At 49.6% G+C, this 20,492-nt stretch overlaps 1 protein-coding gene across 4 annotated transcripts; it reads right to left on the bottom strand.

Moving 5' to 3' along the window:
* Positions 1 to 1,616: 1,616 nt before the first annotated feature.
* SNX20 (sorting nexin 20) lies at positions 1,617 to 10,037 on the bottom strand. 4 transcript variants are annotated; one of them, XM_043436464.1, is made up of 4 exons: positions 9,919 to 10,037; positions 6,617 to 6,755; positions 5,022 to 5,173; positions 1,617 to 3,497 (listed from the first exon to the last, which is right to left on the bottom strand). In XM_043436464.1, the coding sequence occupies exons 2-4, from the start codon at positions 6,744 to 6,746 to the stop codon at positions 2,829 to 2,831; spliced, it is 951 nt and encodes a 316-aa protein (XP_043292399.1). In that variant the 5' UTR covers positions 6,747 to 6,755; positions 9,919 to 10,037; the 3' UTR covers positions 1,617 to 2,828. The 4 variants fall into 4 exon arrangements, with proteins under 4 accessions (XP_043292399.1, XP_043292400.1, XP_043292402.1 ...); XM_043436465.1 differs by having other exon boundaries at positions 2,657 to 3,497; positions 6,617 to 6,758; XM_043436467.1 differs by having other exon boundaries at positions 2,657 to 3,497; positions 6,683 to 6,758.
* Positions 10,038 to 20,492: the final 10,455 nt, after the last annotated feature.

The raw sequence follows: 20,492 nt of genomic DNA, 5'->3' as shown, positions 1-20,492 counted from the left end.
TGAATCCAGTTCAAAGGGAGACCACGGGGCTCTGTGTCACCCGGCAGCTGCTGTGAACGGGTCCCCCCCCAGGCTCCAGGGACAAGTGCTCAGAACAGGTTCCGGGTATGGGAGTGACTGGTATGCTAATTCCACCAGGGGTTCCTGGGGCCCTGGACTGGAGCACGTGTACCAGTGAGGGCCTGGGATGGGAGGAGATGGGGCAGCCAGGAACCTGGACAGCAGACTGCCCAGGCTCTGTGGGTGACTAGCATCCAGGCACCTTCAAGTCAGTTCAACACGGGCCTTCTCAAACTTTAACCTGCCTCCAAAGAAATCACCTTCGAGGGGCAGGAAGGGGAAGGGGCGAGGGGGCCTTGTTAACATGCAGATTCTGGCTCAGAAGGCCTAGGCTGGAGCCTGAAATTCTGCCTGTCTCATAAGGGCCAGGTGACACTCATGCTTCTGGTCCGGGGCCCACCCTGAGTACTGGGGGGCAGATGTCCCCCACAGTACTGTGCTGTGGGCTCAACTTTTGAGAAGAGTCAGGAGAAGAGTGTCTACCCTCAGTTGCCACCAGAGTGCCCCGGAAAGAAAAACAGCAATACCATGGGGTGGGTGGGGGTCCAGGCGAACAGAAACATGGCGTACCCTGGTGGGGTCTCAGTGGGCCACAAAGAAAGGAGGGGGGTTGAGGGATTCAAAGACTTGATCCAGGCACCCAAGAAATGAGTGGGTCTCAGACTCCTGCAGCAGAGGTGGAGGTCAGGAGGAGAGGGCCATTTTGGGTCACCCCAGGCCACTAGACACCTGGAGTCGATGAAGGAGGCACAGTGTGTGTGGCAAGAAGAAACACCAGTGGACCCACAGGCCACAGAAGAACTGGGCAGGAAGCTTCCAGCTTCACCAGGAAGAGACAACGTGGGAGCCCTGAAGCTGTAACATGTGGGTGAGCCATTTTCAGAAGCCAGAGTGAGTCTGGCTTCCATGGTACCCAGCCCTTCTTGCAGGATACTGATGGGAAAGTCTCCCATATGGTTTCTTAGGTCCCTTCTACCTCGCATAAGGTTTTTGCCTCTGTCTCTACATCACACACATGAACACCATGTACGTGTGATTTTGAGATGCAGCCCCTCCGCTTACATTTTAACACCTCTGAAGTCAATGGCATCTTCTTCTCTATTGGCCTGGATCTATGTTGACTTCCTATAGAGAGACTCCACATCTGTGGTGCAAGGTACCTGAAACACCTGCATAGAAGCTCTTTACCATGACTTCTCTGCTTGAGGATTTTGGACCACATTGTGTGTATTTAGATTCCACACCTGGGTGAGTACCAGTTTGCTGTTCAAATTCTAGATCCCCCACTGTCTCTCAATGCAATATTTGATTCACGCCTTTCCTCAACATTCCTTTCTACGAAGCAGGTTTATTCCACATGGACTGTTACACTGGGAGCTAACTCTTTGCTCTCCCAGCTTTTTGTTGGAAACTCCTAATAAGCTCCCCATATTGGGGATTTTTTTCTTTCTTAGTGAATATTTGGTGCGTCTAACAGTTGATAGCATTTTATATTTGATGAAGAACTTGTAAAATCTGTATAATCTTTTTTTACCATTACAAAAGAATTGCAGCTCTTTTTATTTTTCCATTTACACTTTAATTTTCCACATATCAAGATTTCCAAGACATCCAGTCTCTCCCACTTTAAAGTGTCTTTCTCGTGGAGTAAATTGAGATACTTGGAGGCTTGCTTTATCTGCGTCAGTCTGTATCTAACCTCCGGGAAGGGGCCTGGTTGGGCCACTCCAGGTATCGCCACATGGTGTCGCTGTTGAACACCTTCAGTGCAGTTCAGCGATGGACAACGCTTGTCCATTGTTCTTGGCTGAGCCAGATCTTGGCTCAGGCCAGGGTGGTGCGCCACATTAAGATTTCCAAGTTACAGCCTCTTTAGTATACCCTGATAAGCTCAGCTATATGGTTTAGGTCTTCAGGGACTACTAGCCTGATAGACATACAGGATCCAAACCAGCTTGTATCAACTCCCGGCCCTGTGCTGACCCCAGTCATTGGTCTGGAATCCACTTCACTTGGGGACCCCAATCCATTGTCTCTCAAATGGGGACATGTTGAGCATTCAGTCTCTTCTACCCAGAGTCCCACTTACCTGCAGGGCTATTTCTACATAATCCAGAAAGGCCATTCAAAGGACGGCTGCCTTACAAATGAAAAACCCACCCCAAGGTAGTGATTGCTGGTTCTAGACCAGGACCCTCCAGCCTTTCAATTATTGACTTACAGCCCATCCTGGGGACAAAGCCTTGAGGAGCAGTAGCTGACCTTTTGTTTTGCTGAATTGGGCTGAAACCTAAGAGAGAGGAGCTAGAACACTCAGGAGAGTAGGTGGGAATATTTGCAAGCCAGGTCGAGAAGGGAGGAGCAAAGAGAAGATACTCTAGACACCTAAAGAGAGAGGTCTGTGAGGAAATGGATTAAGCTTTGTCTGTGATGTGCAGCCTAAACCTCTCCTCCAGTGGCCTACAGAAACCCCCCATCAAGGCAGATACGACTCTCCAGTGTTTCTGCAGCTGGGTTTGTGGTTTTGAGATGGAGTGGGCCTGGCATCAAGAGGACACAGGACACATACAGAGGTTTTCAAGGACACCGCGGAGCATCTCGGTTCAACACAGCAGACCGGGGGTGGGGGGTAACACAGGAGCAGAAGAGGGGCCTGTGAAAGCCACCCACAAGCTAGGGCCCCAAGTGGCTCGACCCGCTCAAAACCAACCCCAATGAGCCCCTGAGCCATGGCGAGCCCCCTTCTCCAGCTTCCCCAGCGGGCGGCCTCAGGACAGGTACTCCTGGACCGTGAGTTCCTTCAGGGTGAAGCCCCGGAGGGCGGGCTTCCGGAGCTGGCTCTCCTCCAGCCTCCTCTGCAGGGACACGAAGTCCTTGCCCAGCAGGTAGGCCAGGCGGGCCATGGCGTCCAGCAGCGGGGTGTAGTAGCGGTGGCCCTCGCGGGCCTGCAGGCACTGCAGGGCCCGCTCCCCGACCGCGAAGGCCTCCGCGGGCCGCTCCAGGTCGCGGTAGCACACCAGCTTGGCGCAGAGGGCGGGCACCAGCAGCGCGGGGCAGTGCGCCGTGAGCTTCTCCTGCAGCGGCACGACGCGCGTCAGGATGTCCAGGGCCTTGGTGTACTGGCCGGCGCGCAGGCAGCCGAAGGCCTCCTTGAGCTCGGGCCGCGTGAGGAAGTCGATGAACTCGCGCGAGCGGCGCACGCAGCGGATGGCGTAGAGCAGGCTCAGGTACTCCTTGAGGGCCAGCTTGCGCTCCGAGATCATCTCCTCCGTGAAGTTCCCTATCAGGTGCTTCTTGGGGAAGACCACGTCTTCGATCTCTTCCCGGAAAGTCTTTAGGAGTTTCTTCTGGAGCGTCTCGAAGTCGGAGTAACGCCGTTCCAGGACGGCTTTGTTGCTGTCAAAGCTCCCGGTCTGGATGACCACGATCTGGTACATCTGCGGAGAGAGGGAGGGAGCGCGCCTTTGAAGACAGCCTCACCGCGGGGTTGCCCTGACCGAGGAGAGCCCGGGGAAGTGAAATAATGATGATGGCCCTGAAAGCCTGCCCTGGAAATGGGTGATCATTATCTGCGATTCTGTTTTAAATTGGCTGAGCCAGTAAAAGCGAATCATGAATGACAAGAAGTCAACCCGAGAATAACAAAGGGAACAAGCGACGGAGGGGAGGTGGGGGAGGCATCCGGGGGTAGAAAGGCCACACAGGAACCTGCCGTCCCAGCGAGGCTCTTTGGTGTTACAGGGTCAAAACGGAGCTGGGAGGCTAGGATGAATACCATCGGTGTTTTCCAAGTGTGGAACTCCTCGGAGATGGTTTTAGGTAATATACTGGCAGTGATATTATATAGATCACCCTGGAAATGGGTGATGGTTAGGCAGTGATATTATATAGTAAGAAAACTATTTTCTCTTTTCTTTCAAGAGGATGCTAGTGAAGGACACAGACTGCTTGGGTAATGATTCCAGCCCACCACAGGCTAGCTGTGTGGTTTTAGGTGGGTACTTGAACCTCTCTGAGCCTAAGGTTTCTCCTCCATGAAATGAGGATAGTGACCTGGCCTGCCTCACTGGGCAAGGATTAAATGAGTTGATGCACTGAAGCCATAATGTGCAGTCAGCACTCCGTGTCAGCTCTTATTATTACTCCAGCCCCTTGGGAGGAGAGGGGAGGCAAAGAAAAGTTTGTGTGGCTCTCCCATTGTCAGTAACTTCTCGCCTGACGTAGGCTGAGATTCCATTTTAATAGAGAAAGTGAAAAGTTGTTTAGTCACTCAGTCGTGTCTGATTCTTTGCGACCCCATGAGTGTAGTCCACTGGGCACCTCTGTCCATGGAACTCTCCAGGCCAGAATCCTGGAGTGGGTTGCCATGCTCTCCTCCAGGGGATCTTCCCAACCCAGAGATCAAACCCAGGTCTCCCGCCTTACAAGCAGATTCTTGACCATCTGAGCCACCAGGGAAGCCCTTTAACAAAGAAATCAGCCTCAAGCCTAGCTTTCCACTAACCATGGTAACCAGCTAAAATTTAATGACAGCCCTGAGCTTTCTATTTACTTTAATATTGACCTTTTCTTATGCTAGTTTTCCATTTAACGTATCTCCCTTGAAATAAATCTATTCATTTTAGAAAATGATCCACTTCACAGAAAAAAAATTAGGTACATAATAATAAAAATTATACAAAGATCTCAAAAACAATGAAGAAGGGACACAGATGATAATAGCAGGTAACACGGGATTAAACTGGGCCATTTGCTTCTTAGGATAAGGGACCTTGACTCATCCCATCGTCACAGTGCTGAGTGTGGAATCTCACTGTTGGAATGGTTTTTGCCAGAAGAACTCTGAGAGTTAAAGTGTGTCGATCCGTTTCATGGTCTGGGAGACTGAGGCCCCACCAGCCTTGCCCAATGCCAGGAAGGAGGCCGTGAAGGCGAGCCATCACTCTCTGATCTCTGCTTACCACAAACTTGGAGACTTTCCTCTCCTCGATGCGGGCGGAGGTGATCTCGAAGAGCAGTTTGACGTGCTTCCAGCAACATTTCTGGGTCCGCCAGTACTCCTGAAGCTCCCGTGTGGTCATGCTGGAGTTGGAGCTCGGGCTGCCCTGGGCGTCTGGAGACAGGAGCACTTAAGGACCAGTACAGGTTGGTGCTCTGGGGGCAGGACTGGGGGAGGAGACTGGGTCTGTCTGGGATGGGCAGAGGGAGTCCAGAGGCGCTGTGAATATCCCCCTCCCTCATCCCAAGTCTGGCATCAGCCAGCCTTCTGCGCCCAACCTGGCTGAATTCATCCTACCACGGACAACCTGGACAGGCCCATCCTCCCAAGTGACTTCTTGTTGTGAAACGCAGTATGTCTGTGGTCTAGCGTCCACTTCCAGCCATCACGAGACCCCATGTTCCACATCCAGCAGGGATGTAGCTGGTTGATGTGCATCTGCCCCACAGCCCTGGCTGACGCTGTGGTCCTCGCCAGCCTGCTGAGCGCACCCCAGCAGATGGTGCGGGGAGCTGCGAGGCTGCCTGGCTCCAGGCTCAGCTTAGCCGACCCCTCCCTCCTCTCTCATCTCATTTCCCACACTCCCTGCTTTTTCTTGCACGTGCCAGTTCTTCTGCCGCAAATGCCATCCTCTTTCCCTGCCTGGGAAATAACGGTGTGTCTTAGATCTCACTTGAGCCCTGGGCCATCCTGAGAATCTTGGGAAAGACCGGGATCCTTCCTCCCCGCTAAAAGCACAAGTCACTGTGCATTTTATTTCAAGGGGCACGTGTCCCGGGAGCTCTTTTCCAAACTGTGTCTTTCAAGACCCAGCCCACATATTGCTTCAGTGGCCCTTTGCTGTTAGAATAAAAGCCTCCCACCTTGTCCGTGTAGCCTTTTCCGGGGCATCTAAATTGTTTTCTACAGATCTGTTTCCTTACTGAACTTGAAGGCCTGCGAGGTGTTGGACTGATCCTGTTTCCCCGGTGCCTGCATGGGGCCAGGAACACAGCGGGCGTTCACTGGGCATGTCCTGAAGGGTTGCATGAATATGGCAGGCGCTTCCTCCAGGAGGTGGCGCTATAGCAGACACTGTCGGTGCCCGGCCACGCCCCCTTGGTACTCACTAGTCAGGAACACTGCCCTAGCTCCTATTGGAAGCACTTAGGACTTCCCCCTGAGGGCTTCCTCGGGTCATTGCAGTGTGTTGTGGAGCATCCCTTGCCGATGAAGGATGGGGCCAGTGGACAGCAGCCTGGCCTCCTTGATCCGGGTAGGACAGCTCTGAGGTGTGCCCCATACGGTCTCCCAGATGACTGCCGTTGGGAATCACCCACAGTGGTCATCTTTTCATCCACACCATGTACTGGCTTCCTATACGCTTCCTCCCCACTCCCCTGCCAACCTCCTGGATAAACCACTTGCACCAAATCCTTGTCTCAGCGTGTACTTTGTGATAACCCAAGTTAAGTGAGCTTCCCTGTTTCTTGTAGCCTCCACGGAAGTACCCCCGTTTGTATTTCAAATGTCTTCAAGTGTCTATGCCGTCCACCAAGCCCCAAGCTTCAAGCTCACCTAAGTGGTCCTCAGGTCCTAGACGTGGGAGGTCTGGGTGGGGGGCTGATGCTTTCGGCGTGGTACCTGCCATGTCCTGGGATATGGGTCCTGTCCACCCGGGGCTCCCAAGATGCTTGTGACTTGCCATGCTCCAAGGCTGCTAGGAAAACAAGAGAGAACAGTGAGTGCCCACTCCTGTTGGGGGTCCTTGTGGGTACTGGGGTGCCACTTCTGAGCCCTCCACTGCCCACCTAGCCCTCTGACCAACTGACAGGTGCTAAACCTAGGTCAGGCCCTTTCCTGGACTGATCAGTCCAAGGCTGAGCAGAACCTTCTCTTATTGTTAGGGTCCTTATACTATCAAGTCACTCTGAATTTTAAATGACATGATTTCAAGCAAAGGTAATGGCTTTGATGACAAATCAAGAGAAAGACACTGGCTTGTCCAGAAAACTGCCAATACTCCATATTATGTTACATTTGCAAATGAAATCTGTGTCCAAAACAGGGACACTGGCATATATCCTTCCCTTCTCTCTCTCTCTATCTTTAAGCAAACATTTACTAACAGCTTGTTATACCTACTTCATACACACGCAGGCTCTTCACATCCACTATCTGATTTAATACCCACAATAATCTGTCACGGGGCTTCCCTAGTGGCTCTGACGGTAAAGAATCTGCCTGCAATGCAGGAGACCCAGGTTCGATCCCTGGCAAGATCCCCTGGAGAAGGGAACGACTACCCACTCCAATATTCTTGCCTGGAGAATCCCATGGACAGAGGAGCCTGGTGGGCTACAGTCCATAGGGTCGCAAAGAGTTGGACACAACTGAGCAACTAACACAACACAAAATAATCTTGTCATGACTTCAGTAACAGATGAGGAAACTGAGGTTTAGTGTAAGGTCATGTAGTTAGTGAGTGTGCGCAACCAGCAAAGCCTCATGCTTGTGACAGCAGGCTTCACACCCTGCACTCAATACCCCCTCTCTCACTTCATCTGAATCTCTGCATGGTAAGAGTTTCTCATCTCCATGTTATGATTAAGGAACTGAGACTTAAGAGTTGCCAGGATCAAGAGCTGTTAAATGGCCGGCAGGACACCAGCGCAGGCTGGTCTGCCGTCAGCATCCTGTCCCTGGTACTCAGGGGAGGGTGGGCAGCAGGAGTCCTGGGGTTTAGTTTATGCATAACTCTTGTCTGGGGCCCAGGTAACTGAGCAAGATGAGCTGGTGCCTGGAAGCCATTTAACTTTTCTGGGCCTCAGCTACCTGTGAAAGTGGCATAATAACCTTCATGAGGCTGGTGTGAGGGCTAAGTCGGGCACACCATGCAAAGTTTTAGCTCAGGGCTGTGCAGGTCCCAGGCACCATATAATGGTCTCTCTTAGTATCTAGCATGTGATAGACACTCTGGGAAATATTTGAGAAATAAATGCCTCTGAATTAAGGTGTAGGTTGGAATGGAATTTTAAATGCCTGGGATGAATGAGAAAAGGGGACAATTAAAACATCGGCTCAGATGGAGTAGCTGGGGTACCACTTAGGCACAGAAATTCCAAACAGAAGGGTGCAGGTGGCCTCATCTCCTTCTTAACACGCTTGGATCCCTTAACACGCCCAGTGTCCCTTAACCTGCGGGCGTTCTCCAGGGAGCTCTGTGCTGGTGTCCAGTGGGTAGCTCTCTAGAAACCTCCATCCAGCCTCACCCTAAACAGACAGGAAACCGGAGCACAGAGCAGGGCATGGTCGACCTCGGGCTGCACATGCTTGAGTACCTTATAGCTTTTTCCCCTGAAGGAGTCTTGACCAACTGTGGATCTGTAGGCAAGTTATTTAACTCCAGGTCTCAGTTTCCCCATCTGAGAGCTGTGACTGCCAACCCTGTCTTGCTGACAAGATGATAGATGGTGAGGAACAGGTTCTCTATATTCTGGGCAGGCAAGATAGCATATGGTCCACACGCTCTCTTGTCTAAGGGACTTTTGGTAGCCAGCACTCTGGTGGGGCTCAGTGATTCATTCCTGTGGGCACTTCTATGCACCTGCCTCAGTTAGCTCATCTGTAAAATGGGTGATGGCGAGAAGACCTGGCCTCAGTGGCCCCTGATCTAGCTCTGCTGTCTTGATCAGGCAGCTGATGCCAAGTCAGAAGCACTGTTTGTCCAGAGACCCTGTGAGACCCCAGGAATGATGGCCTTGGTGGGACATCCCAGTAAAGACCTGGGAAAGCTGAGCATGAACATAGGGCTTAGAATAAAAATCAAATTCAGCAGCCAAAGCCAACTCTTGGAGGTTTCCTTTTATGGGATGGGCTGACACCGGAAAGTGGCAAGCAGAAAATTGTCACTGCTGCATCCACGGAGGCGCTAGTCCTCACTTTCCTCATGTGTGAAGTGGGGAAAGCAGTCCTGTCACTCCAAACGCTCTTTGGGGGACAGCTGTACATGGGGTTCTGTGGGCCCTTCCCTCCCATCTCCCCACCCCGCAGAGCAAAGATGTCTAGACTTTACAACGAAATATGACAAGTGCTGGTGTTCTTGGCTTGGGGGCCTGTCTGTGGCCCAGCGGACAGCAGAGTCCCAGCCCCTCCCGCATGTAACTCCAGGAACAGTCTCCCTGCTCCTTCCCCCCCGGGCACCCTGAGCATCTCTTCTCCCTCCAAGGACCGCCTGCCAGGCCGGGTCTTCTGATGCAGATGGGCACAGAGGGCTCCCTTCAGAGCCCATGCTACCTCTCTGAGGGCCTGTAGGGGACTTCCTGTCAGGGGTGAGAGGCCAGCAGAGTAACGCACCCTGGTCTGACCCAGGAAGCAGAAGGTCCTGGACCTTGGACGGGCACACTCACGAATGTGAGCGTCCATCACAATCACAACTTCCTCGGGGGTGGGGATGGGGGTGGAGGTGTCAAGCACTTGTAAAAAAGCAGACTTCCTGTTCCCAAAGTAAGAGAGTCCCATCTAGCAGGTTCTGGGGTGTGCCCTGGATTCTGCATTTTGATCCAGATCCGAGGGCTGTGCTGAGACAGGGCTTCCCTGGCACTTTTTCAGAAACACAGGTGTGGTGGAGTATTCCCCAGGCTCAAGAAGGGGTGCAGAGGCGCCTGGCACTTCAAAAGGAATTGAGGCGATGGAGGGTCTAAGAGTTGCTCCAGTATGCTAAGGGGAGCCCCTCATATTTGAGGGGAGCCCCATGTATCTGTCACCAGCCCTTCTCCCTCCCACCCTGCCCCCCAGAGGTACCGAGGGCTGGCCACAGGGGGAAGGGGCTCAGATCACAAGCGGGCAGAGGCCCACTGAACTTGGGGTCAGACACTGACCTGAGGCCTCTGGTCCTGTGCGTGTCCAGGGGTCCTGGAGAGGTGTCACACGGCCCCCTTCAGCTCTCCATTCCAAGATCGGGGTGAGCAGGTCAGTGGCTGCCACTCTGCTAAGTTCCCCCGTCTGAAAACAGGAAATAGGCTGTGTGACCCGCTCCAGGTCGCCCCAGCTGATTGGCTGATGAGAGCCGGTAGTTAATGAACTCTGCTGATAGACTGAGCTGCCCCTCTGCAGGATCTGGGCGGGAGCGGTGGGCCTGCATCTCAGTTCCCACAGCCTTGCAGCAGCTTGGCAGACCCTCAGGGTCCTCGACAACCTCTAGCATTTGGACAAAAGCTCTTTAATGTTCATTACCCTACCCTAGTGGAGAAGGAAATGGCAAGCCACGCCAGTATTCTTGCCTGGAGAATCCCATGGACAGAGGGGCCTGGCGGGCTGCAGTCCATGGGGTGGCCGCACAGTCAGACATGACTGAAGTACATCCTGCCCTAGTGAGCTGGCCATGGCGCAGGCCATCCTGCTTCATGGACAGATGGGGAAACGGAGGCTTGGAGCAGAGAGCTGGTGGGACGCGGAGCAGGGCCAGATGAAGGGTGTGGGGGGTTAGATTCAGAGGGCCTGTCTCTGGCAGAAGATGCATCTCACATGCCCGACGGAAATTACCAGGGAGGCCAAATCTCTGGGCAGTAGTGTGATTTATGGCCATGGTGCTGTGGCCAGAGGGCAGGAGGCTGGGGCCAGACAAAAAAAAAAATAAAGGTTTTCTAGCATCTCCCCTACTCTCTAAGTCCACCATGGGTCTCTTCCTCCCCCTCCCCAGTCCTGATTCTGGTGGGGGTCAATTCCTCGCTTTTTTTTGGTAATTTATCACCCACTAACAGATCCCCAAACAATGAAGTTTCATTTTATTCATTTTATTTATTTATTAGCCGTGCTTGGTTTTCACTGCTGCGTGGGCTTCATTGCTGTGGTTTCTCTGTTGCAGAGCCCGGGTTCTAGGGTACACAGGCTTCACTAGTTGTGGCTCCCAGGCTCGAGAGCACAGGCTCAATAGTTACGGCACACGGGCTCTGTTGCTCCGCAGCATGTGGGATCTTCCCAGACTAGGGATCAAACCTGTGTCCTCTGCATTGGCAGATGGATTCTTTATCACCGAGCCACTAGAGAAGCCCCCCTTTTACTAATTTTTTGAGTTAAAAACTGGACCACACATACTGTGTATAGGCTTTGGTGCCTTGCTTCTTTCATTTAGCATTTCTGTGGATAAGATTCATCAGTCTGTGTGTGTTTAGCTGAAGTTGTTTTTCTTTTTTTTTTTTTTTCTGATTTTTCCTGCTGTATTGCTACATTATTTGAATAACTCAGTATTTACCTTTTTTTTTTTCTTTCTATAGATGCACATTGGGGTGGTTGCTGGTTTGGGCCATCATGATCAGTTCCACTGGAAATATTCTTGCATATTCATCCCAGTGCAGGTTTATCTAAATTGAAGTTACTGGGTCTCAGAGTATAAATAGCTTCAACTGCACTCAGTTATACCAAACCCTTTACCTGAGTGGTTGTGTCATTCTGCATTCACACCAGCAGTGTAGGAATGTTCTAGAAGTTTTGCATCCTCACCTACACTTAGTATGGTCAAGTTTTTTTTTTTTTCCAGTCATTCCAGTGGGTGTGCAGTGGTATCTCATCATGGTTTTAAGTTGCATTTCCCTTAATGACTGGTGAGTGTGAGCATCTTTTCATGGGTTAATTTGCCATCCTTCTATTGTCTTTGGTGAAAGGCCTGTTCAAGTCCGTTGCTCACTATTTTTTGATTGGACTGTTTTCCTCATGGTCTCTGATATTCTTTATGTGGTGATTAGGTACATGTGCTTCTCAGTATCCTTTCCCATCCTATGGTTTGCATTTGTACTCTCTATAATGAGATCTCTTGAGAAATAGAAGTTGCCAACTTTAAAGCATTCAACCATATCAATCTTTTCTTTCAATGTTATACCTTGGATATTGTTCAAGCAATGGGCTTGAACAGACCTTGGACATTGCTCCTTTATTGTTCTTTATGGTTATTTCTGTGACAGCTGTAAAGCTGAAGATGACTTGAGATGCACAAAGCACTTAGGACAGTGCTGGTACCTAGCAAGTAATATACAAATACGAGTAATTCTTGTTATTCTACAAACATTTCTAGTTCGCCTTTTCATTTAGCGCTAAGTTATAACCAACCTAGATAGCATATTAAAAAGCAGAGACATTACTTTGCCACCAAAGTCTGTCTGGTCAGGGCTATGGTTTTTCCAGTGGTCATGCATGGATGTGAGAGTTGGACTATAAAGAAAGCTGAGCGCCGAAAAATTGCTGCTTTTGAACTGTGGTGTTGGAGAAGACTCTTGAGAGTCCCTTGGACTGCAAGGAGATCCAACCAGTCCATCCTAAAGGAGATCAGTCCTGGGTGTTCATTGGAAGGACTGATGCTGAAGCTGAAACTCCGATACTTTGGCCACCTGATGTAAAGAACTGACTCATTGGAAAAGACCCTGATGCTGGGAAAGATTGAAGTGGGGAGGAGAAGGGGGCGACAGAGGATGAGATGGCTGGATGGCATCACCCATTCGATGGGCATGAGTTTGAGTAAACTCCGGGAGTTTGTTATGGACAGGGAGGCCTGGCATGCTGCGATTCATGGGGTTGCAAAGAGTCAGACACGACTGAGCGACTGAATTGAACTGAACTGAATACCCTTAGAGCAAGTAGATTTCGCGTGTGTGGTGTGAGGTAGGAGGTCCAATGTGTTTTTTTTCCCCCCCTCATGTTCACCTACTGGCCTTGTTCATCGAAATAAACTGCTCTGCAGCGCCATCACGGTTATACAAAGAGTATCCACACGTGGCAGAGTCTCAGGAGTTGGGTCATCAACAGTGTGCCTCTGGCCTGCTAACTGGCGAGCCCCATGGGTGCAGGGGCCGTATCTCCCTCACCTGCTCCATGCACTGCCACAGGAATGCCTGGTGCGTCACGGCGATGCAGGCTCTGTGTAAAACGAGGCTGGAACTCCGTCTCTTCTCCTCTCTGAGTCCAACCCTAGGCCTGGGATCTGCAAGAGGCCAGTGTAGACTCTGAGCCCTTTTCTGCAGCACTGTGAGCCTCTCAGCCAGCAAGCAGCAACCATGGGGAGGCGTGTGTAGAAGCCACTGCTTCCTTTTCTGGGGGCGGGGGATGCTCTTTGGAAATCACCAGCCATGCAGAGGTGTCTGACTTGCATAGGAAGGACCTAGCTGGGCCAGAGTGACCAGGAGAGGCCATGACTGGCCACCTTCCAGGGGTTGGCTTTTCTCTGAAGGACAGGGCTCTGCAAGGTAGAGGACCTCTGTGTGTCTACAAGGATGGACAAGATCCCACTGTCATGGGGGTGGAAGGGGCGACAGGAATGGCATCCCCCCACTGCAGTTCTGCAATCAGATGGTGAAGAGGGAACACCCAGAGGCCCTGGGGACTCAGGAAGGGAAGTGCTGGTATCGCAGAGTCTAGGAGACTCTCCCAGAATTCACACTGCTTGGACCTTTCACTGGTCTCCCACCACATCCCCCCTAAACCAGCACCCTCTGTGATCTGCTGGCTGCTCACTTCTCGACCTCATTCACAACCCCGCCCCCAGCATCACTTACCACACGGCTACCACACGGCTTTCTGTTCCTCAAACGTGCTGCACAGCCTCTGTCCTCGCAATTCCTTTGGCCAGCAATGCCCTTTTCTCAGTTCCCTCCATGATGGGCTTTTCTCCTTTTCATCTCCAGGGGGCAGCTCCATGGCTCGCCTTTGTGCAGCCCTCCTTGATGCCTCTGTCTGGACCCATCATTGCTTTGCTTACTTGTTTAGTGCCCATCTCGAATGCTGTGATTGTGGTGACTTGGTCTGTGTCCGCATTCTGTCCCCAGTACCCACCGCAGCACCTGCCGCTTAATGGGTGCTCAGTAATTGTGTGAATGAATGAATGAGTGGGCAGAGGTTGGTCTGTGACTCCTGACTCATTGTGAAACCTGGGCAGGCCACGGACCTCTCTGAATGTCAGTTGCTCTAACTGCAACATGAGATTAAATTAACGATCTCTCAGCACCAAAGCATTCCACATTGGGCAATTAACTGAACACTGTAACCTACTACTCACTGCTGCTCTGGGTGTGTGACAAGCTTCGGACTCCAACACTGAAACACTGATCTCGGAGAGGCAGCAATGAGCTGTGGCCTGAAGTAAGATCTTAGTTCCTTGCCTGGGAATTGAAAGCCTATGCCCCAACCAGTAATGCTGAAGAAGCTGAAGTTGAACGGTTCTATGAACCGTATGAAGACCTACAAGACCTTTTAGAACTAACACCCAAAAAAGATGTCCTTTTCATTATAGGGGACTGGAATGCAAAAGTAGGAAGTCAAGAAACACCTGGAGTAACAGGCAATTTGGAGTACAGAATGAAGCAGGGCAAAGGCTAATAGAGTTTTGCCAAGGGAACGCCCTGGTCATAGCAAACACCCTCTTCCAACAACACAAGAGAAGACTCTACACATGGACTTCACCAGATGGTCAACACCGAAATCAGATTGATTATATTTTTCACAGCCAAAGATGGAGAAGCTCTATACAGTCAGCAAAAACAAGACGAGGAAATGACTGTGGCTCAGATCATGAACTCCTTATTGCTAAATTCAGACTTAAACTGAAGAAAGTAGGGAAAACCACTAGACCATTCAGGTATGACCTAAATCAAATCCCTTATGACTATACAGTGGAAGTGAGAAATAGATTTAAGGGACTAGATCTAGATAGACAGAGATATCTAGATATCTAGATAGACTAGATAGACAGAGAGCCTGATGAACTATGGACGGAGGTTCATGACATTGTACAGGAGACAGGGATCGAGACAATCCCCATGGAAAAGAAATGCAAAAAGGCAAAATGGCTGTCTGAGGAGGCCTTACAAATAGCTGTGAAAAGAAGAGAAGCAAAAAGCAGAGAAGAAAAGGAAAGATATTCCCATTTGAATACAGAGTTCCAAAGAATAGCCAGGAGAGATAAGAAAGCCTTCCTCAGCAAACAATGCAAAGAAATAGAGGAAAACAACAAAATGGGAAAGACTAGAGATCTCTTCAAGAAAATTAGAGATATCAGGGGAACATTTCAGGCAAAGATGGGTTTGATAAAGGACAGGAATGGTATGGACCTAACAGAAGCAGAAGATATTAAGAAGAGGTGGCAAGAATACACAGAAGAACTGTACAAAAAAGATCTTCACGACCAGATAATCACAATGGTGTGATCATTCACCTAGACCCAGACATCCTGGAATGTGAAGTCAAGTGGGCCTTAGGAAGCATCACTACGAACAAAGCTAGTGCATGTGATGGAATTCCAGTTGAGCTATTTCAAATCCTGAAAGATGATGCTGTTAAAGTGCTGCACTCAATATGCCAGCAAATTTGGAAAACTCAGCAGTGGCCACAAGACTGGAAAAGGTCCGTTTTCATTCCAATCCCGAAGAAAGGCAATCCCAGAGAATGCTCAAACTACCGCACAATTGCACTCATCTCACATGCTAGTAAAGTAATGCTCAAAACTCTCCAAGCCAGGCTTCAGCAATACGTGAACCAAGAACTTCCAGATGTTCAAGCTGGTTTTAGAAAAGGCAGAGGAACCAGAGATCAAATTGTCAACATCTGCTGGATCATCAGAAAAGCTAGAGAGTTCCAGAAAAACATCTATTTCTGCTTTATTGACTATGCCAAAGCCTTTGACTGTGTGGATCACAATAAACTATGGAAAATTCTGAAAGAGATAGGAATACCAGACCACCTGACCTGCCTCTTGAGAAACCTGTATGCAGATCAGGAAACAACAGTTAGAACTGGACATGGAACAACAGACTGGTTCCAAATAGGAAAAGAAGTATGTCAAGGCTGTATATTGACACCCTGCTTATTTAACTTACATGCAGAGTACATCATGAGAAACACTGGGCTGGAGGAAGCACAAGCTGGAATCAAGATTGCCGGGAGAAATAACCTCAGATATGCAGATGACACCACCCTTATGGCAGAGAGTGAAGAAGAACTAAAGAGCCAAAAAAAAAAAAAATGAACTAAAGAGCCTCTTGATGAAAGTGAAAGAGGAGAGTGAAAAAGTTGGCTTAAAGCTTAACATTCAGAAAACTAAGATCATGGCATCTGGTCCCATCACTTCATGGCAAATAGATGGGGAACAGTGGAAACAGTGGCTGACTTTATTTTGGGGGGCTCCAAAATCACTGCAGATGGTGACTGCAGCCATGAAATTAAAAAGACGCTTACTCCTTGGAAGGAAAGTTATGACCAACCTAGACAGCATATTAAAAAGCAGAGACATTACTTTGCCAGCAAAGGTCTGTGTAGTCAAGGCTATGGTTTTCCCAGTAGTAATGTATGGATGTGAGAGTTGGACTATAAAGAAAGCTGAGTGCTGAAGAATTGATGCTTTTGAACTGTGGTGTTGGAGAAGACTCTTGAGAGTCCCTTGGACTGCAAGGAGATCCAACCAGTCCATCCTAAAGGAGATCAGTTCTGGGTGTTCATTGGAAGGACTGATGCTGAAGCTGAAACTCCAATACTTCGGCCACCTGATGTGAAGAGCTGACTCATTGGAAAAGACCCTGATGCTGGGAAAGATTGAGGGCAGGAGGAGAAGGGGATGACAGAGGATGAGATGGTTGGATGGCATCACTGATCAATAGACATGGGTTTGGGTGGACTCAGGGAGTTGGTGATGGACAGGGAGGCCTGGCGTGCTGCGGTTCATGGGGTCGCAAAGAGTCAGACACGACTGAGTGAGTGAACTGAACTGAGCCTGGATGAGAACCAGGAATCCTAGCCATCAGCCCAGCAAGTGCTAGAGGCTGGAAGCAAATTTTCCCTGGCTGTTGCCTCCATTTAAAAGCAAGAATATTTCAAGGAGGCAAAAACTGTAAAAAGAGGTGCAAAGTTTATTATTAGCGGCAAGCACAACAAGTGGGAGAGCACCCAGAGAAACAATTTGTTAAGATACAAGCAAGGCAGAAATACATACCCCGGGAGGGAAAGGGTGGGCGTCCCCCGAAATGAGGAAGAGTGCAGTGAAGAGACTGGTAAACCATTTATATAGGACAGTTCTTCCAGGTCTTGGCTTACCTTTGGCCAATTATCTGGTTTCTTTTTCCGCACCTGCCCTGCCCTAGGACCCTTCCCAACAGGTGCATGCAACGTTTTTCCAAAATGGATTCCAACCCAGAGGCCTATGGGGGTTAGGGTCGGAGTATCACCTATTAATGGAGAAGGAACTGGCCACGCACTCCAATATTCTTGCCTGGAGAATCCCAAGGGCAGAGGAGCCTGGTGGGCTGCTGTCTGTGGGGTCACACAAATTCGGACACGACTGAGGCGACTTAGCAGCAGCAGCAGCATCACTGATTAAAAGGGCTTCCCTGGTGGCTCAGTGGTAAAGAATCTTCCTGCCTCTGCAGGAGACACAGGAGGCACAGGTTAGATCCCTGAGTTGGGAAGATCCCCTGGAGAAGGAAATGTAAAACCACTCCAGTATGCTTGCCTGGGAAATACGCTCCATGGACAGAGGAGCCTGGCGAGTTACAATCCACGGGGTTGCAAAAGAGTCAGACAGGATTTGGTGACTTAACAACAGCAAGGTCACCTATTACAGTCTGGTGCCCTCTTCTGTTTGACTCCCAGAGAACCTTTGTGCGCATGTGCAGTGTCTCCTTTGCCCCAGGGATGGGAAATATGTGACCTCTTGATCTTTTAATCAAACAGAGTCTAGCCCCTCTTTCTCCCTGCCATAACTGTTATCTTAAAGTGTCCGCAGGAGACAAAGTCCAGCCATTTACCCTGTTCCTGTTGCTATTTCCATCTGGAAGGGCAACAGGAGACTGGTTGTAAATATCTAGCCTAGAGTCCACATGCCTCTTCCTCAGGAAACATAAACAGGAAGCTAGTTGTAATGTCTAGCCAGGAGCCCATCTATCTCCTGCCTCAACACCACTTTTGAGAAATTCAATGGGAATTGATCCATCACAGGCACAACTTCACATGTTTGGCAAAGAAAACCCAAACTGGTGAGGTGTTGGTTCCTAGGTGATGAAAAACCTGGTCATGTCAATCTTGTTTTTTTTCAAAGCTAGGTATACACGCATTAGCCTTTACAAAATCTCAAAAGTTCTTAATATTGCAGGGTTTTTAGATTAACGCCACAGACAGAGTGGGCTGGGGGACACCGCTATCGTTATCCTGAGACATAGCATGGTGGGGACTGGGGTGTGGGTGAAGAAGGAATTCACAGGGCCTGAACTCCATCTCAGGCCTGTCCGTGCTGGCTGTGCTCGACTGCCTCTCCAGTGGACTCTGAACTCTCTGCTTAGTGCCTGTGAGGACGACAGTGGAAGGATAAGACCCCCTCCAGACAGAGGAATCCTGAAGATCACATCCAGGCTACTCATTGCCTAAGAGGAAGCATACCGTAATCACACCTGTCTCCGGACAGGTCATAAACTTTTTTCGTATCTGTCAAGATGTAATCACAGGCTTATCGATTATTAACTGGTTGGAATGTAACTGCGGGCTTATTGACTATTGACTGTTTAAGACACGTACACATGGGGCAGGTGGTGGGTTAAGACACGTACACATGGGGTATAAAAGATTTTCACAAATGCTGGACGGGGTCCTTGGCTAAGAGGAGACTCTGCCTTGGGCCCGCCGGCGTAATAAACTGCACTCCACTATCTGCATTGTCCTTCTGAGTGAGTCTGTTTTCCGGAAAGCGTGGCTATAACATGGGCACCACGTAGTTGTAAGGGAAACTGAGGCCAAGGTTAAATAACTGATCAAAGGGCATGGAGTTGGGATTCAAAGCCAGGTTTGCTTGAGTCCAGCGTCTATGCTGTTCAACCTGTTGTCTCCCACTGGGGCAGAGAGTGAGCAAAGCTCAGGTGTGAGGACCAAACTATTAATGTAAGGGCATTAGTGCCTCATTTGGGCCTAACTGTAGAAAAGTCTGGACACTGGCAGATGGGCGGGCTGCTTGGAATAGCAGACTGAAGTGGAGACTGGGGTTCAGTGTAAGGCTGGGATGGAAGAGAGACTAGTTGGAATCGTGGGGAATGGCTGGGCGCTCTTGCCATAACCCAGGTGAAAATGACAGTGATTTGGACTCAAGTGGTCATGGTGGATATGGTAAGAAGTGGCTGCATTCTGGATTTGTTTTGAAGGTCAAATTGACAAATTTGGTCCCAGGATGGGTATGGGATATGAGATAAGATAAATCAGGTAAGTTTTCCAGGTTCAGTTGCTCTGTCACTTTTTGTTATAACTGGGCATTTAGGAGGCTTCTGGTTTTTGACTGTTACAGATAAGATGGTGGCAAACATCCTTATAGGGTTTTCCAGGGGGCACAGGGATAAAGGATCCACTTGCCAATGCAAGAGACACGGAGACTTATGTTTAATCCATGGGTTGGGAAGATCCTCTGGAGGAGGAAATGTCAACCCACTCCAGTATTCTTTACTGGAAAATCCCATGGACAGAGGACCCTAGTGGGCTACAGTCAAAGGGGCTGCACAGAGCCAGACACAACTGAGCTACTGAGCGTTGAACATCCTCGTAGATGGATCTGTACACCATCTGCAAGGGTTTTCCTGGGGGTAGATTCAGTCCTTCTAACTCAGCCAACTGTGCGCCACCCATGTAGGTATTTACCTGGAGGCAGAGTGGGGTGGTGGTTTGAGCATGAACTTTGATGTCAGACATTTGGGAGCAAATCTGGGCTCTGCTGTCAGGACTTGGATCGATTGATCAACTCTTCTGTGCCTCAGTTTCTTCCTCTGTAGATCAGAGTAATGATAGCCAATATCCTACATCATGTGAAATGCCGGGCTGGATGAAGCACAAGCTAGAATAAAGATTGCTGGAAGAAATATCAATAAGCTCAGATATGCAGATGACACCACCCTTATGGCAGAAAGTGAAGAACTAAAGAGCCCCTTGATGAAAGTGAAAGAGGAGAGTGAAAAGGTTGGCTTAAAACTCAACATTCAGAAAACTAAGATCATGGCATCCAGTTCCATCACTTCATGGCAAATAGATGGGGAAACAGTGGAAACAGAGACAGACTATTTTCTTGGGCTCCAAAATCACTGCAGATAGTGACTACAGCCATGAAATTAAAAGACACTTGCTCCTTGAAAGAAAAGCTATGAAAAACCTAGACAGCATATTAAAAAGCAGAGACATTACTTTGTCAACAAAGGTCTGTCTAGTCAAGGCTATGATTTTTCCAGTAGTCATGTATGGATGTGAGAGTTGGACTATAAAGAAAGCTGAGTGCTGAAGAATTGATGCTTTTGAACTGTGGTGTTGGAGAAGACTCTTGAGAGTTCCTTGGACAGCAAGGACATCCAACAAGTCCATCCTAAAGGAAATCAGCCCTGAATATTCACTGGAAGGACTGATGCTGAAGCTGAAATCCAATACTTTGGCTACCTGATGCGAAGACCCAACTCATTGG

The sequence above is a fragment of the Cervus canadensis genome, chromosome 18, assembly GCF_019320065.1.
Source record: "Cervus canadensis isolate Bull #8, Minnesota chromosome 18, ASM1932006v1, whole genome shotgun sequence".
Lineage (NCBI taxonomy): Eukaryota > Metazoa > Chordata > Mammalia > Artiodactyla > Cervidae > Cervus > Cervus canadensis.
Note: the sequence above shows the minus strand (reverse complement) of the source record. Positions and strands in the feature narration are given on the sequence as shown.

Excerpts from the sequence above, each read along its gene's own strand:
- SNX20 (XM_043436464.1), bottom strand. The coding sequence starts at position 6,746 with ATGGCAAGTCACAAGCATCTTGGGAGCCCCGGGTGGACAGGACCCATA. Across the intron at positions 5,174-6,616 it reads AGGACCTGAGGACCACTTAG|ACGCCCAGGGCAGCCCGAGC; the intron begins GTGAGCTTGAAG and ends TCCTGTCTCCAG. Across the intron at positions 3,498-5,021 it reads GGAAAGTCTCCAAGTTTGTG|ATGTACCAGATCGTGGTCAT; the intron begins GTAAGCAGAGAT and ends CTCTCTCCGCAG.